Raw genomic sequence first — 20,457 nt, forward strand, 5'->3', positions numbered from 1 at the left:
CTTCGCAGCTACAGACGTGGTAGGCCGCTGGTAGCTGTTGACTACTACCGTTTGTTATGTACAGCACGACGTCGCCTTCAGAACCCATAGATCCTCAACCCCAGAGTTCGCCATTAGATCGGGCTCGTTCGTTACGCGTAGTTACGGCTTACACTGACTAGTAGCACATAGACGATGAATGGACTTGTAAAACGCAAGCAATCTCCCTTTCTTCCGGTCATGCCCTCCATCACACTAGGGAATCGTTGAGTGAGTCAAGTTTATGTCACGTTCAGAAACAGGAAGTCGTATATTCGTGCGTACACTTGACATACAAGAAATAATATATCCGTAAATATGGTATCGTAGCCAACAAATTACCGAGAAGATGTCACGGCACAACCCAAAACATAAATACAGAACAGCAAAAACAGTCGACTCCTCGAGATTCGCTGCACAAAACTACGTGCAATAGATAGTGCCCATGTAAATGTTGCCGGGATACGGTCCGAGGTGGTTGGTGATGTCGCCATCAAAGACGTTGGGGACCGTCTTGATCGTGCACTGGTCATCGTCGGCGTCGTCGTCTCCGGGGCACTCATACACGGTGCCGTCGTCAGTGATGTGAGTCTCGCCCTGGACGTGCGAGAAGCCCAAGAAGCGGCCGGGCACGATCGGGATGAGGTCCTTCTTGTTGTTGATGCGGATGAAGTCGCCGACCTATACGAGCGAAGCAGTAAATTTCCGATACTCTAAACTATCGAAACGAGAATTGAAAGTGCTTTACCTTGCCATCGAAGAAGGACGCATAGTCACCGTTGCCGACACGAGGCGTTCCGTACGTCTGGCCCTTGACGTTGATGCTCGAGGGCAGGTTAAGTGTCATGTAAAGCGACTCGAGCTCAGAAAGGGCACCGCCAAGCGAGTGGCCGACGAGGACGACCTCAGTCGCGCTGTGCTGCGAGATGAGGTTGTTGACCTCGGTCAAGATGTCCTTCGCAGTCTTGGCGTGCTCATCTGCGAACCCCTTGTGCACCTGGACGGCGTCGGGAACGCCAGGGAAGAGACCAGCGTCCAGGTTCTCCATGGGGATGTCGGCGTCCGTCAGGTCGGACTGGCTGTGGGTGGACAGGAAGCTGGCTCAGAGGGAGAAACGCGATCATGTAAAGGGTAAACTCACAACTGGGTCGGATCCGTGCCCTCATGAGCAACGACGACAGCGTTCTGGTCGGGCCAGTAGCCGACAAAGTCTAGAAACAAGGCCTGAATACTTAATTCGCAACTACAAGGCAGAGTATAGAAACGTACAGTTCTGGATGGTGTCACCGTCGCCACCAGTGAGAGTAGCCTGGAAACCAGGCACAGCATCACAGGCCTCTGTGGGGAGCAATCAGGGCGTGCCGATGAACAATGAGTCCGATCATTTTGAGTTGTCTGACGCACCTCCACACGTCCAGGTCTTAGTCGCACTCGGATCACAGTACGCCGCCCGCGCGAACTGGGTGTAGGGCGTCCAACCGTCGATGTCGCTCTGAGCCACCTGGGTGACTGAGCTGACCCAATCCTCGATCTCTTGAATGGGTGCTGCAGACGCGGTGAGGGCGCCGACGAGGGCGAGAACGAAGTTGATGGACACGCGCATGCTGGCAGGCTCAAAGGACGAAAAAGACGAAGATGAAGACGAGGTCTGGTGGGACTCGAGATGAGAAACCACTCGGACAATATTTCTCCGCGTTTTATAGGTCTCTCCGGTGCGTGTTCCATGCTCCATCACAGTCCATCACTCACGAGAGCGATCGACAGTCAATAGTTCGACTATGTGTCTCTGATGGTGAGCCTGTGTGCGCCAAAGAAGTACAGAGTTGTGGAGCACGGGACGCGCATCCACATGGGTGCGCAGAGGTACGCGCAGGTTCGCGCTCACATCGACGCGGAGGTAGTGCTGATAGGCTACCCCTTGGCTGTGAAGATGTTGCTCATACGACTGGGTAAAGCGGGGAGAGTAACATATACATCAGAGCAGCCGAAGTATGAGAAGGCTTGGCATTTGACGCTGCACATGGATGGTGTTGCGGGACGGGCGTTCGGGGAAGGCGTGCGATGATTCGCTGTTGGCATTAGCATCACCGCTCGAAGCTTCGGATTGGCTACCTCATGCATATACCAGCGACGTTGGCCAGCATTGGCCTTTATCAAATACGGTGTCCGCGAGTGACCTATAGTAGAAATCATTGACAAGCTGTGGAACAGCGTGAGCGAAGCCATTGAGCCCAACACAGAGGTCGACCGAGCATGTACCTTTGTTTCGGCTTGTGCTGAGTTTGATCATGGACGGAAAATCTTCCTGAGATGGGATGTGCTGTCGTACAGCAACCTGTGGTCATGGGACACATTAATCTGCTGCGTGATGTCGGTGAGGACGTTCGACTTTATTGATGACGGAGAGGAGCATGATAAATTGCACTCGTCGGCTCGCCGACACTCACCGCCCGGAGCAGACCGGCTATCGGCTGACGTAATCACAGTTCTCACCAATTAGCCGACACAAACGACTCGCTTGTCACGTTTCTCATTGCTCAACAAATATACGTGCATCTACAGCTACATGCTGTCAGCGGATGAAAGCAGCTGCAAACTCCAGTATCACCGATTACGCCACTTGCTGCGCCTGTCCTGGTAAAATTCTCGATACCAACACAGCAGCAACGTTCAACGTTCAACTCTAGCCGCAAATCCTGTGTTTTCCTCACATCTCCTGCCATTTTGTACAGGATGATCTTCCTCCAGCGAATGGTAGTCGCGCGATAAGAGGTCAATGTTACCCATGACTTCCACAGCCTTCCGCATGTGAGATTTGGCCTACTCTGATGAGAGAGCTGAATGATATATGTAGGCGAGTCTACGGTTCCAGGTTCGCCAGTTTGGTCACCTCTGCATTTCCGCCAAGTTGCATCGGCTTTCGCTCCCCTCGAAACCAGAGGCCATACAGTCTGATCTGGATGCGAGACGTAACACGATGTACGCGGCGATGGAGGTAGGTTGCAGGTAAGCTCTTCCGCGGCTAAACTTCCTGATAATGACAGTGGTTCATGTCTCCATTCTCGCAGTAAACTCAGGGTAGTTCAGGGAGCAGTCGTCAATGGGTCGGACCTGGAACGAAGCTCGCAAGAACAAAGTCCCTTGCTGTGGGCTACCTTACACTGGGAGTCGATGGGCTGTGGAAACCAGGACTTTGCCTACTGCCTCTTCCTGCGTACTTGCTGTTCTCCTCGGTATCTGCTCTCGCTTCATGCCGTAAGTCTGTTTTCTCTGAGACACAGGGCATAACGTTCGGACTTGAGCGCTCGCGGAGGTATTGTCCTTGATTCCGACTACAAACCCTATCTGATGCTAAGGTGAAATCATCCTCAAGGTCGGCTCAACTTCATTGACAGCATTCACGGCGAAACATCAAACATCTCGCCGATGAGGCTAACGCCCCTCCGCAGCCCTTCCGCTCTACGTTCCACCACAATTCCTTCGCTGATGGAACGTTAACTTATTTTAACGTCGTGGCTCGACATAAACAGCATGTTCTCCGTTCTCCATTTTCCGGCCGCGGGACGTCAACTCGGACGATTCGACGGGCGCTCTTCGGATCGAACGTTGTAAGAACTCCTTGCTACCACGCCACGGTAACTCTCGGCCCTTCTGCGCAGCTTCAAGGGGTTTCTGGTATTGCACGGCCTATGTCATGCTGAGCATGCCCCACTTTACTGCACGTGTACGGTATATTGTGCACAGCCGCATCTGGTGAGCCGTAGACTTGCGCGTCGAACATTCGATGATCGGATACGACGTCACTACGGCGCTGACCCTGTGTCCTGCTTGGCACATACACTTAATCTAGATTAATGATTTTTACTGGATGCCCTCGTAATGATTTTTACTGGATGCCCTCGGTAAGCATCGTATCCGGATGGTGCGAGCACATGCAGCTGAAGTCTGGCCTATAGAGGCGGTCCCCCAGCTATGCAGGCGCAGTATATAAGGCTCCCGCGTGGTTGACGTCGTGTTTACTTTCATGCGTCACCTTTCCAGGGATTGCCTTCGTTTTTTGCCAAGCATGTCCCTCTTCTCCAGCCCGCGCAGACGTGCACTCTTGATCGCCGTCCCTGAGGCCGACCAGCCCCTCCGGCGCCAGGATGTGCATCGTCTCGCCAAAGTCCTAAAAGGTATAATTTCTCTCCGTTGGTGGATGTAACTTTGATCCTAGCCCTCCTTCTCCAGTACATCGGGGTTACGATGCGCGTGATATACTGCTCATGGTAAACGACGACACGTCTTCTCCAATGTTTCCAAGCCAAGCGAACGTTGTACGTCACACTCACCAGCCTTGCGTAGTCTTTATTGATGTTCTTTCCCTCAGATGCGCGAGATCGCTTCCATGTTTTCAGAAGCCAGGGCAGGCGATCAATTCTTTCTATATTGTATGTGCTTTTGCTCAGCATCGCTGTATGATGTGCCATCAATGACAGCCATTGAACATTTTTAGTGTCCGCACACAGCAAGCGGGCAACGTATGAAGGAGACTGCTGTAAGGGCGCTACCTCGATTTTTTCTCGTTAATATACTGATACTGCCTTGGACCAACAACAGCTACCCTTGTGCTTTCTGCGGAAACGGAAGTGCGCGGAGAGGTAACGTTTTTCGCGGTTCAAATTCATGGCATGACTAACGCCTTGAACGAAGGAAATCCTGGGCGTTATACGACATCTACCTTATGGCACAAAGGTGTCCATATTAATTGACTCTTGCTATTCTGGCGCGATTTTCGGTATGTATCGCCACGTACAGGTTCATCGCATTTTGCCAACGCATTGCTGTAATACAGGATCGAACCCGTTCGAACAATGTGAAATGCACGGCCCGGCCATCGTACGTATTCTTCCGGGATATCTACATAGCAGCACAAGGTTGACGTGATCCTATAGGGCCTCATCACTGCATGCGACTCTGATCAAAGAGCATGGGAATGTGAGTCGGGGGGTACCGATGATTCTTATGACTTTTCGGTGACCTTGGTACGTTTCTTTCTTGTTGCGTTGCTACATAAACTGACGACGCTATTCGCTCATCAGGCTTTGATCAACTTCATAGGTAAGTTCAGACAATTTTCCTCTCCTACATCTATCTTACGGCTTGTACAGATTCTAATCCTCGTTACACCTGGTCCGAGCTGATGAAAGCACTGAGGTGAGCTGCTCCCTGTTCTAGCGGCCCGCTATGGGTATACTAACTGCCCCGATAGAGTTAAGTGCGACGAGATGACGGTTGACAGGTTGAGCGAGTTTACTGGGACTCGGCTAGCACCCCTGAGTCGTGGCGCCTCATTGCCCCATGACGAGCATCAAACACCTCAGGTATGTTATGCCTACTCCTCGTTCAACCCTTTGTCTAAACAACCTTCTCTCACAAAGTTGATCTATACTCGCGATGTTGTACGTATCACACCGTAACTGTCTCTGCCATCCTTGTTGACCATTGAATAGAATATTGAATCTTGCGCTTTCTTGTGATGGACATATACCCAAGACCCTTGATTTCCCGCACAGACATATTGAACTCTCAGCACGTATACCCACGGACGAACATCCATACCCAAATTGCATTAAACTCGGTAAAAATCGGACAACATTTCTACACGTATACACAGATTACACGACCATGTATACCCTCATACTTACGCCCTAGCCAATATACTGTATTTCACGATGACGCGCAGCAGCATGCAAGCTCAGGTCCATGGCTGTGAGACGTTAGCGTATTTATCCCGACGATTGGTCACCACACCATTTCATTAGGCTGAGAACGTCGGCACACACCAAATGCCTGCTAGAGGTCGGTATACCTTGTTGCTAATCAGCGTTGTATCGCTCATTGAACCACTTCATGGTTGGAATGCACCCAGTGAGTATGCTTGGGGTTTCCCTGACTTTACTCTTGTCAACTCGATGGCAATTCATAGACCAACAGCACATGCAGCCGCTAGAGCTATGAACCATTGCATACTTCGTCAAAGAGCTACGAGGAACCAACACAAAATCAGTCAACTGAAATTAATATTGGTATGGTAGTGGGACGATGTGAATTGCCAGTCCTTGATTTGAGTTATATCGTTAAAGACTGTCTGACGGAGTCATGGGGGCCTCCATCCTGATGAGCAAACTATTCTACCGCTCCCTTTCTCACTGCTTTTGTACTGTATTATAATTGCCTAGTTTTTCAACCATGTCATTATCTCGGAATCGGAGGTGGATCATTAGGTCATTGTTGCTCCAAGACCTCTCGTCCAACTCAGTAGGCTATGATTCCAAGAACAATATCGTTTCATCGCATGCGGAGGATATCTGACTTGTGATAGTACATTATTCGGAGTATTACAAGCAAAGAATTCAGTGGCAGAGGATGAAGGTCCTATATGACTTTTTCATCTATCGTAAACCTTCCCTGCATCCACCATACAAATTTGATTGACATTTCCCCGGTGACATCCCAGTTGATATTCACAGTAGTAGGAGTACTCCGAGAGATACATGTCATATATTACGCTTGTCCTTTCCGCCAAAGAAATTGAACGCAGATCAGGTCTTAGCTGCAAAGGAAACGGTTGATCACGAAGAGCACAATGCGTTGAGGGAATCACGCACGTGCTTACAACTGTTGATGAGGCGATAAGAACTTCAACAAAAAAACAGAAGCATGTTGCACTTGCGCAGAAGTGAGGTTGTATTCACGCACCAATATCTAGCTAGTCCGGTGAGTTAGAAGGCTTCGCTCAAGACTTTTTCCTGTTCTTTTCTGACCTTACCAGTTTGGAGTCAACGCGAAGATCACACTGTTACCGTCAATCTCCGGTCCCAGGACGCTGTACATCGCCCTTCAATGATAAGTAAGAGAAAGAGACCGTGCCGGCCACCGTGTAGACGTATGATGACCCGTCCTCAGATTGAACTTGTACATTATTTTGGTCAGGTATGGTAGTAAAGAATAAGATATCTGCTCAACTTATGCGTCAGAATGGTCGCCGTGAAAGAAGCCAAAGAAGGCGCAGGTTTGGAGCAGCCACTAAGTTCTTCGTGTCTCTCGCAATATTCGACCACAGTTCGTAAACAGAGCAGCCCGATATGCTCATGTATTTCTGAACGATTAATCAATGGACTTCCGCAGCTTGACTATTAAGTAGCTAAAGAAAGGGCGCGAGCTTTCATGCCTGCGAACTCGTGAGCTAAACCTTCGGTGCTAAATCCAGAAACTTCCACGCAGAACAGCCTAGTTGGGTAGTACGGACCCGCTTTTACGCGGACTGGCAGAAACTTTACTTCGTTTCCATGGAACAGGTTGCGAATCGCATGCTCTGTCGTTATCGTTGTGCGCCTTCAGAATGTCCGGTTTCCTAGTCTTACCTAGTGCCGACGGCGACCTGCTTGGACTGATGTCTAAGCGCCCGTACGAGAGCTTGCATGTGTAAGATCAATTTTAATACTCTCATCGGGCGAAAGTAATGAGACCGCCGATACCACCTTGTGAGCAGAGGAGAACGCACATGTTAGTTTAGCATCGGGGGCCCAATCGGGACCCGGCCTGTCATGCCATATAGGGACCGATGTCGGAAACAAATTCAATCCGAGGAAATTGAACTGTATTACATATCAACATATCATCAACGATTCTGACGTCGGAAGCTTTCGGAACCGGCCCACTTGCTCTTGTTCTTTCATAACGCAACACGGACGCAAATATCAGACTATGTGTTGACATGCACACGGGCACCTGTTGACAGCCTGAAAGTTACGGAGGCAAGAGCACTGCAAATACCAGGGGTTCCCCGTGGCACCTTGATGGCAAGCCTAGAAGTTATCACACTTTCGTAAGTTTGATGGTCTCCCGGCGCAACTCTTCAGAAGGCGGGGCTTCCACAGTCTACATACTGAGAACAACCCACGGTGGTCCTTCCCATTTCAGCGAAGAATTCAAATCCCATGTTTCAAGTGCCTTCTTATTTATAATTTCTCGCCCTTTCTAATATGACATTCGGTTCCTAGTGCTATTGAAAAGAAATGCGACATTTGAGGCGCAGCCTGTTACCAGCTAACCTCTAGTTGTAAGTGCGGAAGTATCTGCATCTTACGGCATATCAACACTTCTTACGGCCATATATCATAGCTGAACTTGAACGTTCTGCTTTGATGTTGATGTCACTGGAGAGACACGAACTTGCTTCTATGTCAGCCAAACAAGAGCGGCCTCGATGTTTGGCATGGTTCTGATGCCCGCCTTAGTGTATGACTTACCCACATTGATTAGCTCGTCAGATCTTCAGTCTTCTCCCGAGGACTGCTGAGCCAAGAACGCGCCATCCCTCGGGTCCGTTGTACGTGCAACAGCGAGCGGCCATAGACGGCATCGACCCTGTGTGCCGACTCGACCCGTCGCGCGTCTTCACAATGGAACGTTGAACGCGATTACGAGAGCAAGCTCATCAACAATCTACGGCATGTCTCATATCAGTCTTCCCCTGCCTCTCAACATCTGATGCAACATGGATGCGTCGGCATCGGTGGGGTTTGTTGTATCCTCCCTTGACGAGCGGCGACCTTGGCGGAGAACGTCGGTCATCAGTACACGCGGAACAGCAAGCATCCTCATTAGAACAACATCATCCTTGGGGATAAACAAAAGGCGGACGCCCACAAATATACTTCGCTCTTGAGAACATGTTCAAATTGTCAGCGAGCTTCTTCACTCTCTGATGTTTCCCTACTGACGTTACTCTAATCAGCAAACATATTACTTGATGGTCCGCTAAGCTCGTAATTACCGCCCCCGGCGGCGACTCCTTGTCTGTCGTTCATACATGCAGCCTCAACAACGACCAGCTTACGGGAACCGAGAACTATCTTCCCCGCATTAGGCTCCGAAATACAAACAGTAGGATCCCGACATCTCCATTTCATCATGTTTCATTTCCAGAAAATTATATATGTACTCTCGGAAGCGTGGACTACGTCTACTCGGTTCTCGCATTACTATTTCGCTCTTGTCTGCGGAGCTTTGGATGTACACCGTTGCAGGTACCCGCTCGGTGTGGCCGATCGCTGATTGACGCTCGTGCCCGCCGTCACACGTGGAATGTGATACGGCGAGGTTGGCGCTGCTTTTCCTGGAATAGTCGGCCCTTTGTCTAGATCTGATTCCAACACGTGCTGGATTTCAACCAGTACTTCAGAGGCATGTGGAGACTTCCTCGCGCTCGTCGTTAAACTTGGAACGGCGAGGTCGCTGGCGACGACGTATCGTCCCGATTTGGAGGCTCCTTTGTAAGTCTCCACTGTGAATGTCACGCCTTTTCTTGGATTCGAGACGTATGCTTGCTCCAATGTCTTTTGTCTTCAGCACGTTGGTACATTTATTTTGGATGATACAGATGTTCTTCTATCTTACCCGGGAGGAGTGAGAGTGTCAGATCTAATGTTCATCCCAGCCTTTTGTCTTCTATCATTATAGAGAAATCGTTCCGGAACTATGTATTTCTGTGGCGCCTGGCCACGATGTCTGTGGTGGTGAGTAGCGTGCCAAACTTGACATAGATTCGGCCTTTTGTTTTTCGTTCGATATGGCTAGAATTGCCCAGCGTGATGTAACTCTGGGCAACTTAAACAACGTTCTGTGCTCATGCGGCAGTGGTGCAACCAACATTTCTGTGAATTTTGCAGAATTATACACCGGAGAAGCGCTACGCCAACTTCAGCGTAACAACCAATACAATAGTACTGGTCAGCTCCTTTTGTTCTCTGCGAACGCACGGTCATCTGGCAAGAAACTCACAAGCACCAGCCCCTATCCCAAACTAAGCCTAATCTCTCAACTCACAGACTCAGGTTCGTTGAGTTTCTCAAACATCAAACCCTCGGAGGAGACTGTATGAGCGCACAGCCATGTTCGAAGGCGGAAAGGAACTCCGTGACATCGCAACAATGATATCTCACCAGCATAATTGAATCCATCAAACGCCCAAGGCACCTTCCCACGTGTCCCACACGCATGGCGCGAGCCTAATCTGGGGACCCACAGGGGTTTAAAGGTTCACCGCCGTCGGTGGACAGTAGAGCGCATACGGCAACGTCTGCTCTCGATCAATCGCAATAACTTGCATGTTCACAGCGTCTGTCAAGAATCGTCACCCAAACATACCCTGTGTTCCGCGGCTTTTGCACTCCAGCGTCAGCGGGAGCGTTAGTTGCGACAGCGCCAGGCCAAACGATATCCCAAAGTTCTGTCATATTATCACCGACGCTCACATCGATCGCGAACCTTGTTCGACCGTGAGACCGCGCGGCCACCGCCACACGTGTAACAGCGAGCGGGGTTGGTCGGGCAAACGCAGGGGCTGGAGCGACCGCGAGGGCGGTCAACAGCGCTGACCTGCACGCGCTCGCTGGGCTTCTTTCGGGGCCTATTTGCTTTGTAAAGATGTTTGATGGACTAGCCCAGCCTGTCGAACACCTAACCCGCTTATGAGAATGGTTCGCACATACGTACTCATCCGATCCGACAAACAGGCTAGGTCAACCAACTGTCAACCGCCAGCCGCAGTATCGTTTCTCTCGGCCGCATCGGCGGTTATCGGAATACCTAGTGCTCTTGTTTCCCTGTCACTTGAGCTGCGTATCGTGAGACTAACTCTCAAAGCAAGCAATGACAGTGGTCATATCTGACAACATAGACGGTGGGCTAGAATCCTAAAACCAGGGGTGAAGAGGCCGTAGGTTGTCGTGCTCGCCGTGCTTCTCTGGTTTCGGGTACTCGAAGGAACCAAGGCGCGGCCGGTGCTCAGTTCGGTGTTGAACGCACCGCTTCAACAAGAGCGAACAAGAGCAACGGTGCCGAGGACCTGCCTGGGTTAGAGATCGTTTAGATGGAACGCGGCTGATGTGGGTCACTCAGGCCATAAGCGATTTCGAGGAGAGATGTCCTCGGGGATGACGAAGGTCAGGGTAAACATTATTCAGGGAAATCGGGGAGATGCCAGTGGTTTCCGACAAGGTCACGATCGTACGACTTCATTATCGCAAGTCCGAAATATCAGACGGAAGCAAAGTACAGCTCACTCCAGGGTCGCGATCCATCCGGTCGTTGCATCGATCGACACAATCAGCGCGAGGGGACTCTGCATGACTGTTCTATGCCACGATATTATCGTAGCCATTATGTGGTCTACTTGAAACCGTTCAAACTCTTCCGGTGTTACCAAGAGAGACTTAGACACGTCTGCAAGGTCAAATGACTGCATGCTATCAGCATCTGGGAACGCCGAAGGTCAAGGACTCACCCCATCCGCGGCAGTTCGCTTACCGGGCGTGATACGCTCCGGGATCCCCACCCTCGGTGCTCGCCCTCGAATCGAGGCTAATACCTCCCTCCCCTAGACCGGGCCATCTTGAACGAAATCAGATGAGCTCAGGGGAAAGGGTACCAATCACCACGAAAGCATCCTCGCATTCTCTTTCTCCATCCTAGTCAAGATCGCTCTTGATATTGCGCTGATCTATCATTACATCTGAACCTGTGGGCCCTGGAGGCGTTCTCGGAGATCGCTCGAGGGCGGCGATGGAATGATTGATGCACCCGTATCAAGATATCACGACCTCGACGTGAGTTTGGCCTTTCCTGGCGTGCTTCTGGAGTCAACGTTAACATCAGCACGGGAGGCGATTCCTATTCATTCATTACGGGGTGCTGACGCCTTGGGGTACAGCTGCCCTATTCGCAAAGGTCGAGGGTGGTGGCTGGGTATTGGATAGCCCGCGCCACGGTTCCGTTGGACATCGATAGCGGATGCATTTAGCACGATCTAGCGCGTTCTGGGCTTCGACATGACAGACTCCGGGGCCGGGTGAAGAGCAGGGGAAGGGGTTGGAGAGGATGAAGGGGTTCGTGATACTACGGACTCGGAACAAGAGCACAGGCTAGCGCGTCACGGTGAACTTACCGAATGCATCCGCCCAATAGCTCTCCCTTTCAGCCTGCCATAAGCTGGTCACTACATCACCGGCACCCGCCGCAGCCTTCCGAGCTTCAGCTTCATCACTGGCCCCTCGCCACTCTTCGAACTTCGACTTCCAGAATTCGAGCGTAAATACGCCGACGTCGACTCAGCCGCACACGTCAGCTTCGGAACGCTACGATGGTGGCTCCCGCAAGGTTCACGATGGAAGGTCTTGTCCCTACTTTCCGGTCACAAGGAAGAGCTAATACTGGGCGCGATCATCCCACCTCCAGATGCGTGAGCCTGGCCATATGCTACGAAGTGTGCAGAAGCTTTACCGTTCTACTGGTCCTGAAGGCTGGCCAGCGCCCCTCGGAGCCCACACATCCATCGACGAATGAGAGGTCATTTTTTTGCGCTTTGTTCCGTTAGAGGCTAGCCTAGTAGTCGTAAAGTAGCGAATGGAAGCCCTGGTGGAAGCAAAAGTGTCTGAGACCTTCGCGGGACAAAGTCAGCCCCTCTATGCCATGCTCCCGGCGGCAAGCAGCACGCAACACGTCAGAACGGGCTGCACGAACCACAGCGAACCTCACCTGGGCTGGTTCACAGACACGCTAAAGGCCCGAAATTAACCTCGAGGTATCACGAGACGCAGCAGTGGAACCAAAAGGACGTGTTGCTTCTCATTGGATGGACCCACACCTTCGTCTCTTCGTCTGGACTAGACTAGTAGCGTCAGTACCGGACCATGCACTACTGCATACGTGAGATTCTAGCAAAGGTAATGTCAAAGAAAGTAGAGGAATCTAACATTAGAACGGGGGGCGTCGTGAACCTAAGTACATGCTTATATGCGGTTATGTATGATCAAAGAAAGTAGTCCCTGAAGGATGGACGAGACAAAAGACAGGAATGTGATAGGATACGATAGAATGATGTTGAGGGAAATGAAAACGAAATCTCTAGCAATGCGATCTAAGGTAGTAGTTACAGACAAAACGAAAAGCGGGTGAAACGACGACAAAAAACGGAAACAGTCTTCGACTGCTAGTAAGTGTCCGTGAGGCAGGCAGGAAAGTTTAGAAGTCCCTGCGTCCATTCATTAGTACAAAGGCGTATCCGGCGCATCTTTGCCCTGCATAACCTTGAAATGCGTGATCGCGCGCTTCCACGACTTGTCCATCTGCTCCGTCTGAGGAATAACGCGGATGGACGCCCACGGGAACAACCCAAAGATGAACATCGCGACGTCCACGGGGCTGCTGATGGGCGTCGAGCCGACGTTGAGCTCGCGCAGGACGTACTGCGGACCCGCGTCCGCGTCCTCGGCCTCCGAGTCGTCATCATCCAGGTGAACTTCCAAATTGGGAATAGCGTCGTCGTTGTGATGGCCAGCGGACAGCAACCGGTCCTCGTGGGTGACGACAGTCCCGTCGAAGGGCATGTACAGACGCTTGAGGTTCCGGCAGTGCCGTGCGAGCGGGACGAGGGCACGGAGAGTCAGCCGGGGGGCGCCGGGGACGGACAAGACGAACGCGAGCTCCTCCAGTAACGGCCAGGCTGCCGCTACATCCGCAACGAACGCGTCTGTCATGTCGAGGTTGCCGACATTGGCTATATGCACGTTCTTGAGGTTGTGGAACGCAAAGAGAGGTGCGAAAGCGGCCGGCGAGACTGTAGGCAGACCGTCGTCCATGACAGAGATGACGCGTACTATGCTGAGCGCTCGCAATGAGGCCGGGTTGGGGCATGCAGCACGGATGGACGCCAAATCGATGGCGGAAGGAGTGTGAGCTGCAGTGAACTGGACCTGGAGCCCCTCGAGGTTCGGCATGTGCAGTGCACGAAGGAAGTCGGTCCACTGGTCTGGGCGTGAGGCGCGGATGCTCAGGTGCTCGAGGCCCGAGAAGCGTGCCTGGGGCGTGGAATGCATGCACGATGCACCAGTGCCACGCGTCCGCGCGAACGCTTGCGCGTCAAACGTGTCCTCGAGAGTACAAGAGAGCTTGCGAATGCGCGGCGACGCGGCGAGCTTGGCGAGCGTCTCGGGCGACAGGTGAACGTCTTGGAGAGGGAGGGAGAGAGAGCGGAGGGTGCGTAGAGTGCCGTCGGGTATCCGTAGGGAGGCGGGTGGGGAGCGGTAGCCAGGCGAGATGGACAGGAGCTCGAGGTCCGGGCAGCGCGTTTGGAGGCTGTCGATGATGTACTGCACGAATTCGAGTGAGACTCTGACGATGGAGAAGGAAAGTTGGCGAAGCATGGGCGTGAGGAAATGCTTGAGGCTATGAAAGTTGCTGTTCACACAGCGGTAGCCCACAGCAGACATGAAGTCGAACGCGAGGAGATTTGGGAAAACGTCCTCTATGGCGCAGTGGACAAGCATAGCGTCGAGAATGGCGGCGTCTGGTAGCATTGGTCTGGCCTGACGAAACGGGAACGAGCCAACGGGGAATTGTGGGTTGCCGATGCAACGTATGCGTCGTCCATACACCTTGACGCGCTCCCAGTCAGATGGTCTTGACGTCCTGGATAGCTTCTGCAGTGGGGCAGTCGTCACAATGAAAGGAAAGCACAGTGAGCAAGTGATCATGACGTCACGAAAGAGACAGCGGTACATACAACAATGTTCTTGCAGTCGACGTGGCGCATGTCCTCAGGCGCGCAGAGAAAGAGAGGACCGATCGTGTCTTGCGCCCACCAGAGAGTGTCTAACGCGGGATCCTGGAACTGACGGCACACACGCGCCAACCGAGCTAGGTCTCCTGTGTTGAGAGTCTGCTGGTTGTCAGGGTGCGAGTGCAGGACAGTCTGACATATCTCCCGTAGCAGTTCGTCGACACGAAGGCACTTGTGCATCGTCCGAGGTCGGGATAGAGTGTTTGCCGGAGAATGGTAGCGCAAAACTCGGAAAGAGGCAAATTTTAGACGTTGCTGGACTGCACCTCGCACTAGCCACGACGCGTTGTCATGATGCTGAGGGTGGGCAAGTGCCGGGAATTGCCGGAGAGTCTATGCACAGGCTGAGCAGGGGGCAGGGGCTGTAGATGGACGGCGTCTCCATGTCTTGGATGACTTGGATGACCAGAAGAGTGGACTGCGCGTACAGGAACAAGGATTTATGAGGTGAGATGGAGAAGGTGGAAATGAATGAAGTGGTGATTCAGCCGGGTAGTGACGCATATGAACTCCAGATAGCCTTGCTCAAGATTGTTATCGCGATGCATCATTCGGCAGTCACCGGGAACACGTTCCTCAGACCTCGTCCAATCCCTGCCAGCTGCCTCTCTCCTTTGGGAACGCCTGTGCATGACTGTGAGATGAGGTCAGACTCGCAGCACCTCCACCTCTTCCATGACTCGACGTCTTTAGCCCCCGTTCTCTCGCACCCTATTCGTCGTCATTCATAATCCCGTCGTCAAGACACAAGGTTAAAACCTGGCGCCGACGGAAGGAGTTCACTGTGTTTCACGTCACTGTAGCACGATGGTCGTAGGACTGGGCCCAGCGTAAGCACATGCTCTCACACTTACTTCGTCCCCACCCCATCTTTGCTATCACATATTGTTCCCCAATCTCGTAAAGCACCCCATTCAATTCAGGCCCAAGGGACTCTAAAGAACCAGAGTTTACCCCTGCTCCATCGCATCTGATTCTCGAAGCATACGGACGATCCTATTCTCCTTGTTCCGTAGGATCATCCGTGCTATATGCAAGCCATCGCGGCAGGGTTTCTCGAATCCGACTTGTCAGCTACATTTAGACTGCTACAATTTGACCCTCCTTTCGATGGTCGAAGCTCGAGCCATCTGCACAGACCCGCATTTGTGCCTTCATCCCCTGCTGATATCACCGTTCATGCACTCCGAAGGCGTTCATCATCCGCACTCACGTGAACACGACTCATTGTTCGACGCGCGGGGACCTTCGATGCCATCACCGCTATATCGGAGACCAGGTCGGGGGCCATTCGCGTTCTGCTGAGACAGCATCTGCTGTGTCGACGCCACCATCATCGCATTAATCTGAAACTTTGCCTTTTCACCTACCAATGTGCGCAGCTCCGCGGTCCGCCCAATTCCCCGCCGTCGACCCAGGAGCCAAGTTGCTAAACGCGCTCACTGGTGATGCCCGAGAGGCGCTCGCGCCATGATACGGTCGGTGGCACGTGAGAACGCGCCCGAAGTCATCCTTAGAATCTGATATACTTAGCTCTTTACCCTGCAAATGGCACATTTGCTCCTGACTCGAGGACATGCATATATTGCGAATGTGCGAAGGTTTTTTTCTTCCCGAGGCACAATGGAATCTTCGATCACTCATAGGTCGTCAAGATCGAGACAGCTAAGCCGCTATGTATACGTTTGGTAGACTTTCTCCCTGCACAGTTTTGCACACTGATCCCGGCTATCTGCGATGCAAACCCGCCATTGTCCTGCGTCTTCCCGTCAAGCTCGCTATCTCCATGAGAAGCCTCCGCTGGACTCGTCGATCCTGCACAATGAGGTATGGTCACGTATAGATTCGAAGATTCGCTTTACCATGGGACCATTGTTCCCTCTGTACGCTCGACAAAGCCCACCGCTGGTCGCTTTTGCGACCCACATGCCCTCTCTGCTGCGGCCGAGGTGAATGCGCTTGCTTACGTGCGGCTTGATCTCTCATTGTGCTCCGGTTTCATCCATCCCCGAAAGCACCGAACCGACGAGAACTCTTGCAAGTTTCCGCTCGAAGTGGACGGGATAAGCCTCGGATGCACGCATATGTATATACGCCATTATAACCTCCTTGGCTCTCGGTGCGTGTTCACGCGGCGTTCCGATGTGAATCATATGCGCGATACCTGTACTCTGCATCTCATAGTGAACGCGGCATCACCTGAGGAAACTCTTCGGAAACTCTGAATGCAGCTATACAGTACCATTCAAACTCACGGCTCACCGTTACAGTCCATCGCCCGAAAATCCACGGCTCGATGGCCACGTTTCTTTGCGCCGCCGCGTCAAGGGGTTCCCAGGGGCGCTGACGGAGCGAGGTACCAGCGCTCTGGGTCCCACATGCCACATTCGTCCACATGATCATCCAGGTCAGGTCCGGCGTGCCATTTGCCAACGCGCGGAGGCATCTCGAGATTGCTGCGCTGATTGCCTCCGGCGACCCGAAATCGGAGTCATGCAATGGCCAGCGCAATCTCTCCCCTTTGCTTAGTGCAAATGGTCTGATTAGATGCGTTAGAAATAAACTTGCACGTACTGTACGTGGCGTATCTCCGAGGGTACGAATTTTATGAGACTTCCACGTTCGAGCGCAAACTGAGGGAGGCTGGCTCGTTGGGTCCGGTATGTTGGATATTGGTAATTCACAGTCACTTATCGGAGTGGAGCGCGATCATAGCTAATTAACAGGATAGATTGGCTAGCATGGTGTCCGTTCTACAGATCTTTCAAGTCCAATATCAAAGAATGGGGAGGTGAGATTCTTCTGAAGGTTTGCCCGCTTGGCCGAATTGCACGGGCAAGAGTCCAAAGGGCAGCGGACGTTGCCGGAACATGCGAATGTGAAAGTGAAGTCACGATGTTCAGCACGACTGACTTGAAATTAGCGTGGTTGGCGTGGCGTTCGCGTTCGCCGGCCGGCAGGCGCGGTCATCATTCATGCGAGGGTACTTTTGGTGGCGGGCTGGCGGGCTGTAAAGAATGCAACTCACGAGCTTAGATTGTGCCCTCTGGTCACTCGTCCACTTGGATCAGCAAGTGGTATTGTCACCATCATTGCGGCGTTGGCAGTTTCCGTCTGCACTAGCTTCCGCTGTCCCGCGACGAGCTTTGGACGATGTCTCCGAAGGGTTCTGAAATCCCGAGGGGACAATTTTGAGTTTTGGTGGCGCCGGACCAGGCCGCACCTGCCGCAGTACTTGCGGCGAGCACGGTTACTCACTGTAAGGTGCACGCAGGATACCGTGACCAATCCCTGTGCGTCCATTCAGTTGCGCGAGAAGTCCAGGATTTAAGGTCTGCTGGGCATATGGCTGGACAATCTGACAGCTTAAACCAAAGATGCACTGCATGCATGATGCATATGATATGAGAACTACGCTTCTCCGTTCTCACTCCCAGTCTCGACCATGCGGGACCGGTACACGCGTTTCGCATATGATACCAACGGTACCCATCAGCCCATTGTGCGACTCAACGAGCAGGCAGGGTCCCGCGCGTCCGTGAGCCTGAGCAGGATGCGGTGCGCACTCGCCCGACTGCCCGTGCGGGCCCGCGTGAGTATTGGTGCGAGTGAGCGAGCAAACACCGATCAAAGCCACACAGAAATATGTTTCAGCCCAAATGCACTGCCTCGCGCGATTTCCCCACAGGTCCAGGAAAACCTTGATGATCGTCCACACAGGTCCACACCTACACTCTCCCTGCGAACGAGATCTAGAGAGAGGTGATCGTGATCGGGCATGACGCGAACCGCGCTCGAGCCCTCCGTCCGCTCGGTGCGCATTCGCCATTCTGGGAGCGGCCAGGGCGCGCTTCGGGCCGTCGGCGGGCTACATTCGGAAAGCTGCGCACTGCCGCAGAGGCTAATTATGAATAGCGCCCGGCGGTTCCCTCCGGCCTCGAGGTTGGTCGCCGACCGTCATTACGCGCGTTGCGGTCTACCCCCACAAACGCACTCAACACACCCAGTGAGGGGACGGAGAGAGGGTCCAGACTTTCTGCAGTGCTGCTTTCATTCCATTCCATCGCGGTCTTCAAACGCACATCCGTGAGCTCGCGTCCAGCGATTCGGCTTCCGCTGCGCGGGCATCACTCCGTTACTTAGACACGCACTCATACTCACCTCAGCCCGCCCACTCTTCCCTGGTTCAGCTCATGCCTCCATTCCCTCCTCACAGAACCCAATCATAGTCTATATGTATCTCTCTGTCTTCAAAGAACTTGCGTCCACGCCATCCCGTGCTCCGTACGCTCAAACAGGAAGTCCTTGTTCGTCGCCTCGGATCACATCTCCCCCTTTCGCCTTCGTAGGCAACGAAGCGAAGACGGACGATCACCTGGCCCACCAGCGCATGTGCGAGCCCATTCACTGGCGAGGAACCCTGTGCGTGTCTCTATCAAGTCTTACAACGTTTCATGAAATGTCAGGAAAGTGGAGACGTCCGAGAAGGAGAAGCAGTTCTAAGGGAGAGGAACCTCTTCTAGGTGAGTGCGCGAGATGAAATGCTGCCGCGATGGGCGTATCGATACGAAGCTCCCGATAGCTTGGGGAGATTGACCAGGAGAGGGTGGTGGTCGGCACTTCAAGTTCGCGGGCGTACGCATGGGCTACTGAATAGGACGGTGATGTAGAAGAGGGATAGATTTCGACGGAGCACGGCATTGACATGGTCTTGGAGTCGAATGTACGTACCAGGGAGCTCTGACACATGATTCCAATGCCTTATCATACGCTATTCTCATCCGGACGCGTCACGTCCAAAATCCTGGGAGAAGCATTCGTTTGGAAGAAGCTCGGATGCTCGGCCCACGTCGTGACGTGCACGTCTGAACGCCAACCGCACAGCAAGGTCAGGTCAGGTCAGGCCGGACATATCCAACACCGCTGACAGTGAACGTGTACACGAATGTTGTCACCAGGGCCAGGACCCGGCGGAAGCAGAAGAACTTGGACAGTCCTCCGCAAGACATACCTCGGACCGGATATCCTGACCCAATACTCTGGTTCGACACCCTGGACAACATACGCCCAGTGTTCGCACTCGCAAATCGCAGCAGTTGCACATATAAACGTGTTCTCTTCTGCTGTGCACCGCGTGTGCTCTGCACACTTAGTCGGCGACTCGGCGTTTTCGGAACGCCCGGAATCTCGGACGACCGGTCCGTTTCCAGCTACCCGAGAGTGTGGGGTAGCAGCCAATCAGCGCACAGGCGGCTCGTGGACCGGCGCTCCGGTACCTCCGATCACACAACTTGGTGGGCGCGGATTCAAACGCGGGGAAGGCACCGACTGTCAAATGTCGCTTTAGTGAGCAACACTGTCGGAGCATACACGGCTTGTGGTGTGCTTGTAGTCAGGTAAGGTAAGGTGCGGTATGCTGTCGCTGATTGCTGTTGATAGTGAACGCTCGGTGTGTACAGTTTCCACAACATCGCCGTTTAATGAAATCAGATTTGTCCTTTTCTGTCCTAAAGCTTGTATCGATGCAAAGTAACGGCCGCCTGGGGACGAGAGGAAGACGGTGGGGCGTGATTTCTGGTATCTGAAGAATGGAAACGAAGACTTCAGTCGATGTCAGAAGACGTGGCGGAGCCCGGTGAGAATCCCGGTAGCTCGCTGACAGTGGTTGGACTAACGCTCAATCTATCTCATTTCAGCCAGAGGTGATACCCCAGGTTGTGATCCGTAGACCTGTTTTCGGAGATTACCTTCACGCTAGCGGTTCATGTATGTCG

At 52.7% G+C, this 20,457-nt stretch overlaps 4 protein-coding genes across 4 annotated transcripts; 1 reads left to right on the top strand and 3 right to left on the bottom strand.

Annotated features, from left to right (window-relative positions):
• Positions 1-290: 290 nt before the first annotated feature.
• CONPUDRAFT_83670 (alpha beta-hydrolase) lies at positions 291-2,195 on the bottom strand. Its single transcript, XM_007773038.1, has 5 exons — positions 1,423-2,195; positions 1,288-1,356; positions 1,160-1,229; positions 767-1,097; positions 291-699 (listed from the first exon to the last, which is right to left on the bottom strand). The coding sequence occupies exons 1-5, from the start codon at positions 1,619-1,621 to the stop codon at positions 442-444; spliced, it is 927 nt and encodes a 308-aa protein (XP_007771228.1). The 5' UTR covers positions 1,622-2,195; the 3' UTR covers positions 291-441.
• Positions 2,196-3,867: 1,672 nt separating this feature from the next.
• Positions 3,868-5,681, top strand: CONPUDRAFT_83672 (uncharacterized protein). Its single transcript, XM_007773039.1, has 14 exons — positions 3,868-3,920; positions 3,975-4,193; positions 4,249-4,334; positions 4,388-4,448; positions 4,514-4,555; positions 4,618-4,658; positions 4,711-4,795; positions 4,853-4,896; positions 4,953-5,042; positions 5,100-5,118; positions 5,169-5,214; positions 5,270-5,381; positions 5,439-5,459; positions 5,511-5,681. The coding sequence occupies exons 2-14, from the start codon at positions 4,085-4,087 to the stop codon at positions 5,535-5,537; spliced, it is 783 nt and encodes a 260-aa protein (XP_007771229.1). The 5' UTR covers positions 3,868-3,920; positions 3,975-4,084; the 3' UTR covers positions 5,538-5,681.
• Positions 5,682-12,826: 7,145 nt separating this feature from the next.
• CONPUDRAFT_138563 (uncharacterized protein) lies at positions 12,827-15,121 on the bottom strand. Its single transcript, XM_007773040.1, has 2 exons — positions 14,627-15,121; positions 12,827-14,543 (listed from the first exon to the last, which is right to left on the bottom strand). Exons 1-2 carry the CDS (start codon positions 14,861-14,863, stop codon positions 13,110-13,112), a joined length of 1,671 nt encoding a protein of 556 aa, XP_007771230.1. The 5' UTR covers positions 14,864-15,121; the 3' UTR covers positions 12,827-13,109.
• A 4,163-nt stretch (positions 15,122-19,284) lies between these two features.
• CONPUDRAFT_83674 (uncharacterized protein) lies at positions 19,285-20,298 on the bottom strand. Its single transcript, XM_007773041.1, has 2 exons — positions 19,639-20,298; positions 19,285-19,568 (listed from the first exon to the last, which is right to left on the bottom strand). The coding sequence occupies exons 1-2, from the start codon at positions 19,690-19,692 to the stop codon at positions 19,461-19,463; spliced, it is 162 nt and encodes a 53-aa protein (XP_007771231.1). The 5' UTR covers positions 19,693-20,298; the 3' UTR covers positions 19,285-19,460.
• Between the last annotated feature and the right edge of the window lie 159 nt (positions 20,299-20,457).

Source organism: Coniophora puteana (genome assembly GCF_000271625.1).
Source record: "Coniophora puteana RWD-64-598 SS2 unplaced genomic scaffold CONPUscaffold_10, whole genome shotgun sequence".
Classification (NCBI taxonomy): domain Eukaryota; kingdom Fungi; phylum Basidiomycota; class Agaricomycetes; order Boletales; family Coniophoraceae; genus Coniophora; species Coniophora puteana.

Bases quoted from the DNA above. Each gene is read 5' to 3' on its own strand.
- CONPUDRAFT_83670 (XM_007773038.1), bottom strand. From the start codon at position 1,621: ATGCGCGTGTCCATCAACTTCGTTCTCGCCCTCGTCGGCGCCCTCACC. The intron at 1,230-1,287 runs GTACGTTTCTAT...CCTTGTTTCTAG, and splicing joins CGGTGACACCATCCAGAACT to ACTTTGTCGGCTACTGGCCC. The intron at 1,098-1,159 runs GTGAGTTTACCC...GTCCACCCACAG, and splicing joins GGCACGGATCCGACCCAGTT to CCAGTCCGACCTGACGGACG.
- CONPUDRAFT_83672 (XM_007773039.1), top strand. From the start codon at position 4,085: ATGTCCCTCTTCTCCAGCCCGCGCAGACGTGCACTCTTGATCGCCGTC. The intron at 4,659-4,710 runs GTAACGTTTTTC...CCTTGAACGAAG, and splicing joins AAACGGAAGTGCGCGGAGAG to GAAATCCTGGGCGTTATACG. The intron at 4,796-4,852 runs GTATGTATCGCC...GCTGTAATACAG, and splicing joins CTATTCTGGCGCGATTTTCG to GATCGAACCCGTTCGAACAA.
- CONPUDRAFT_138563 (XM_007773040.1), bottom strand. From the start codon at position 14,863: ATGCACAAGTGCCTTCGTGTCGACGAACTGCTACGGGAGATATGTCAG. The intron at 14,544-14,626 runs GTATGTACCGCT...GCCCCACTGCAG, and splicing joins TCGACTGCAAGAACATTGTT to AAGCTATCCAGGACGTCAAG.
- CONPUDRAFT_83674 (XM_007773041.1), bottom strand. From the start codon at position 19,692: ATGTCTTGCGGAGGACTGTCCAAGTTCTTCTGCTTCCGCCGGGTCCTG. The intron at 19,569-19,638 runs GTGACAACATTC...TGACCTGACCTT, and splicing joins TCCGCCGGGTCCTGGCCCTG to GCTGTGCGGTTGGCGTTCAG.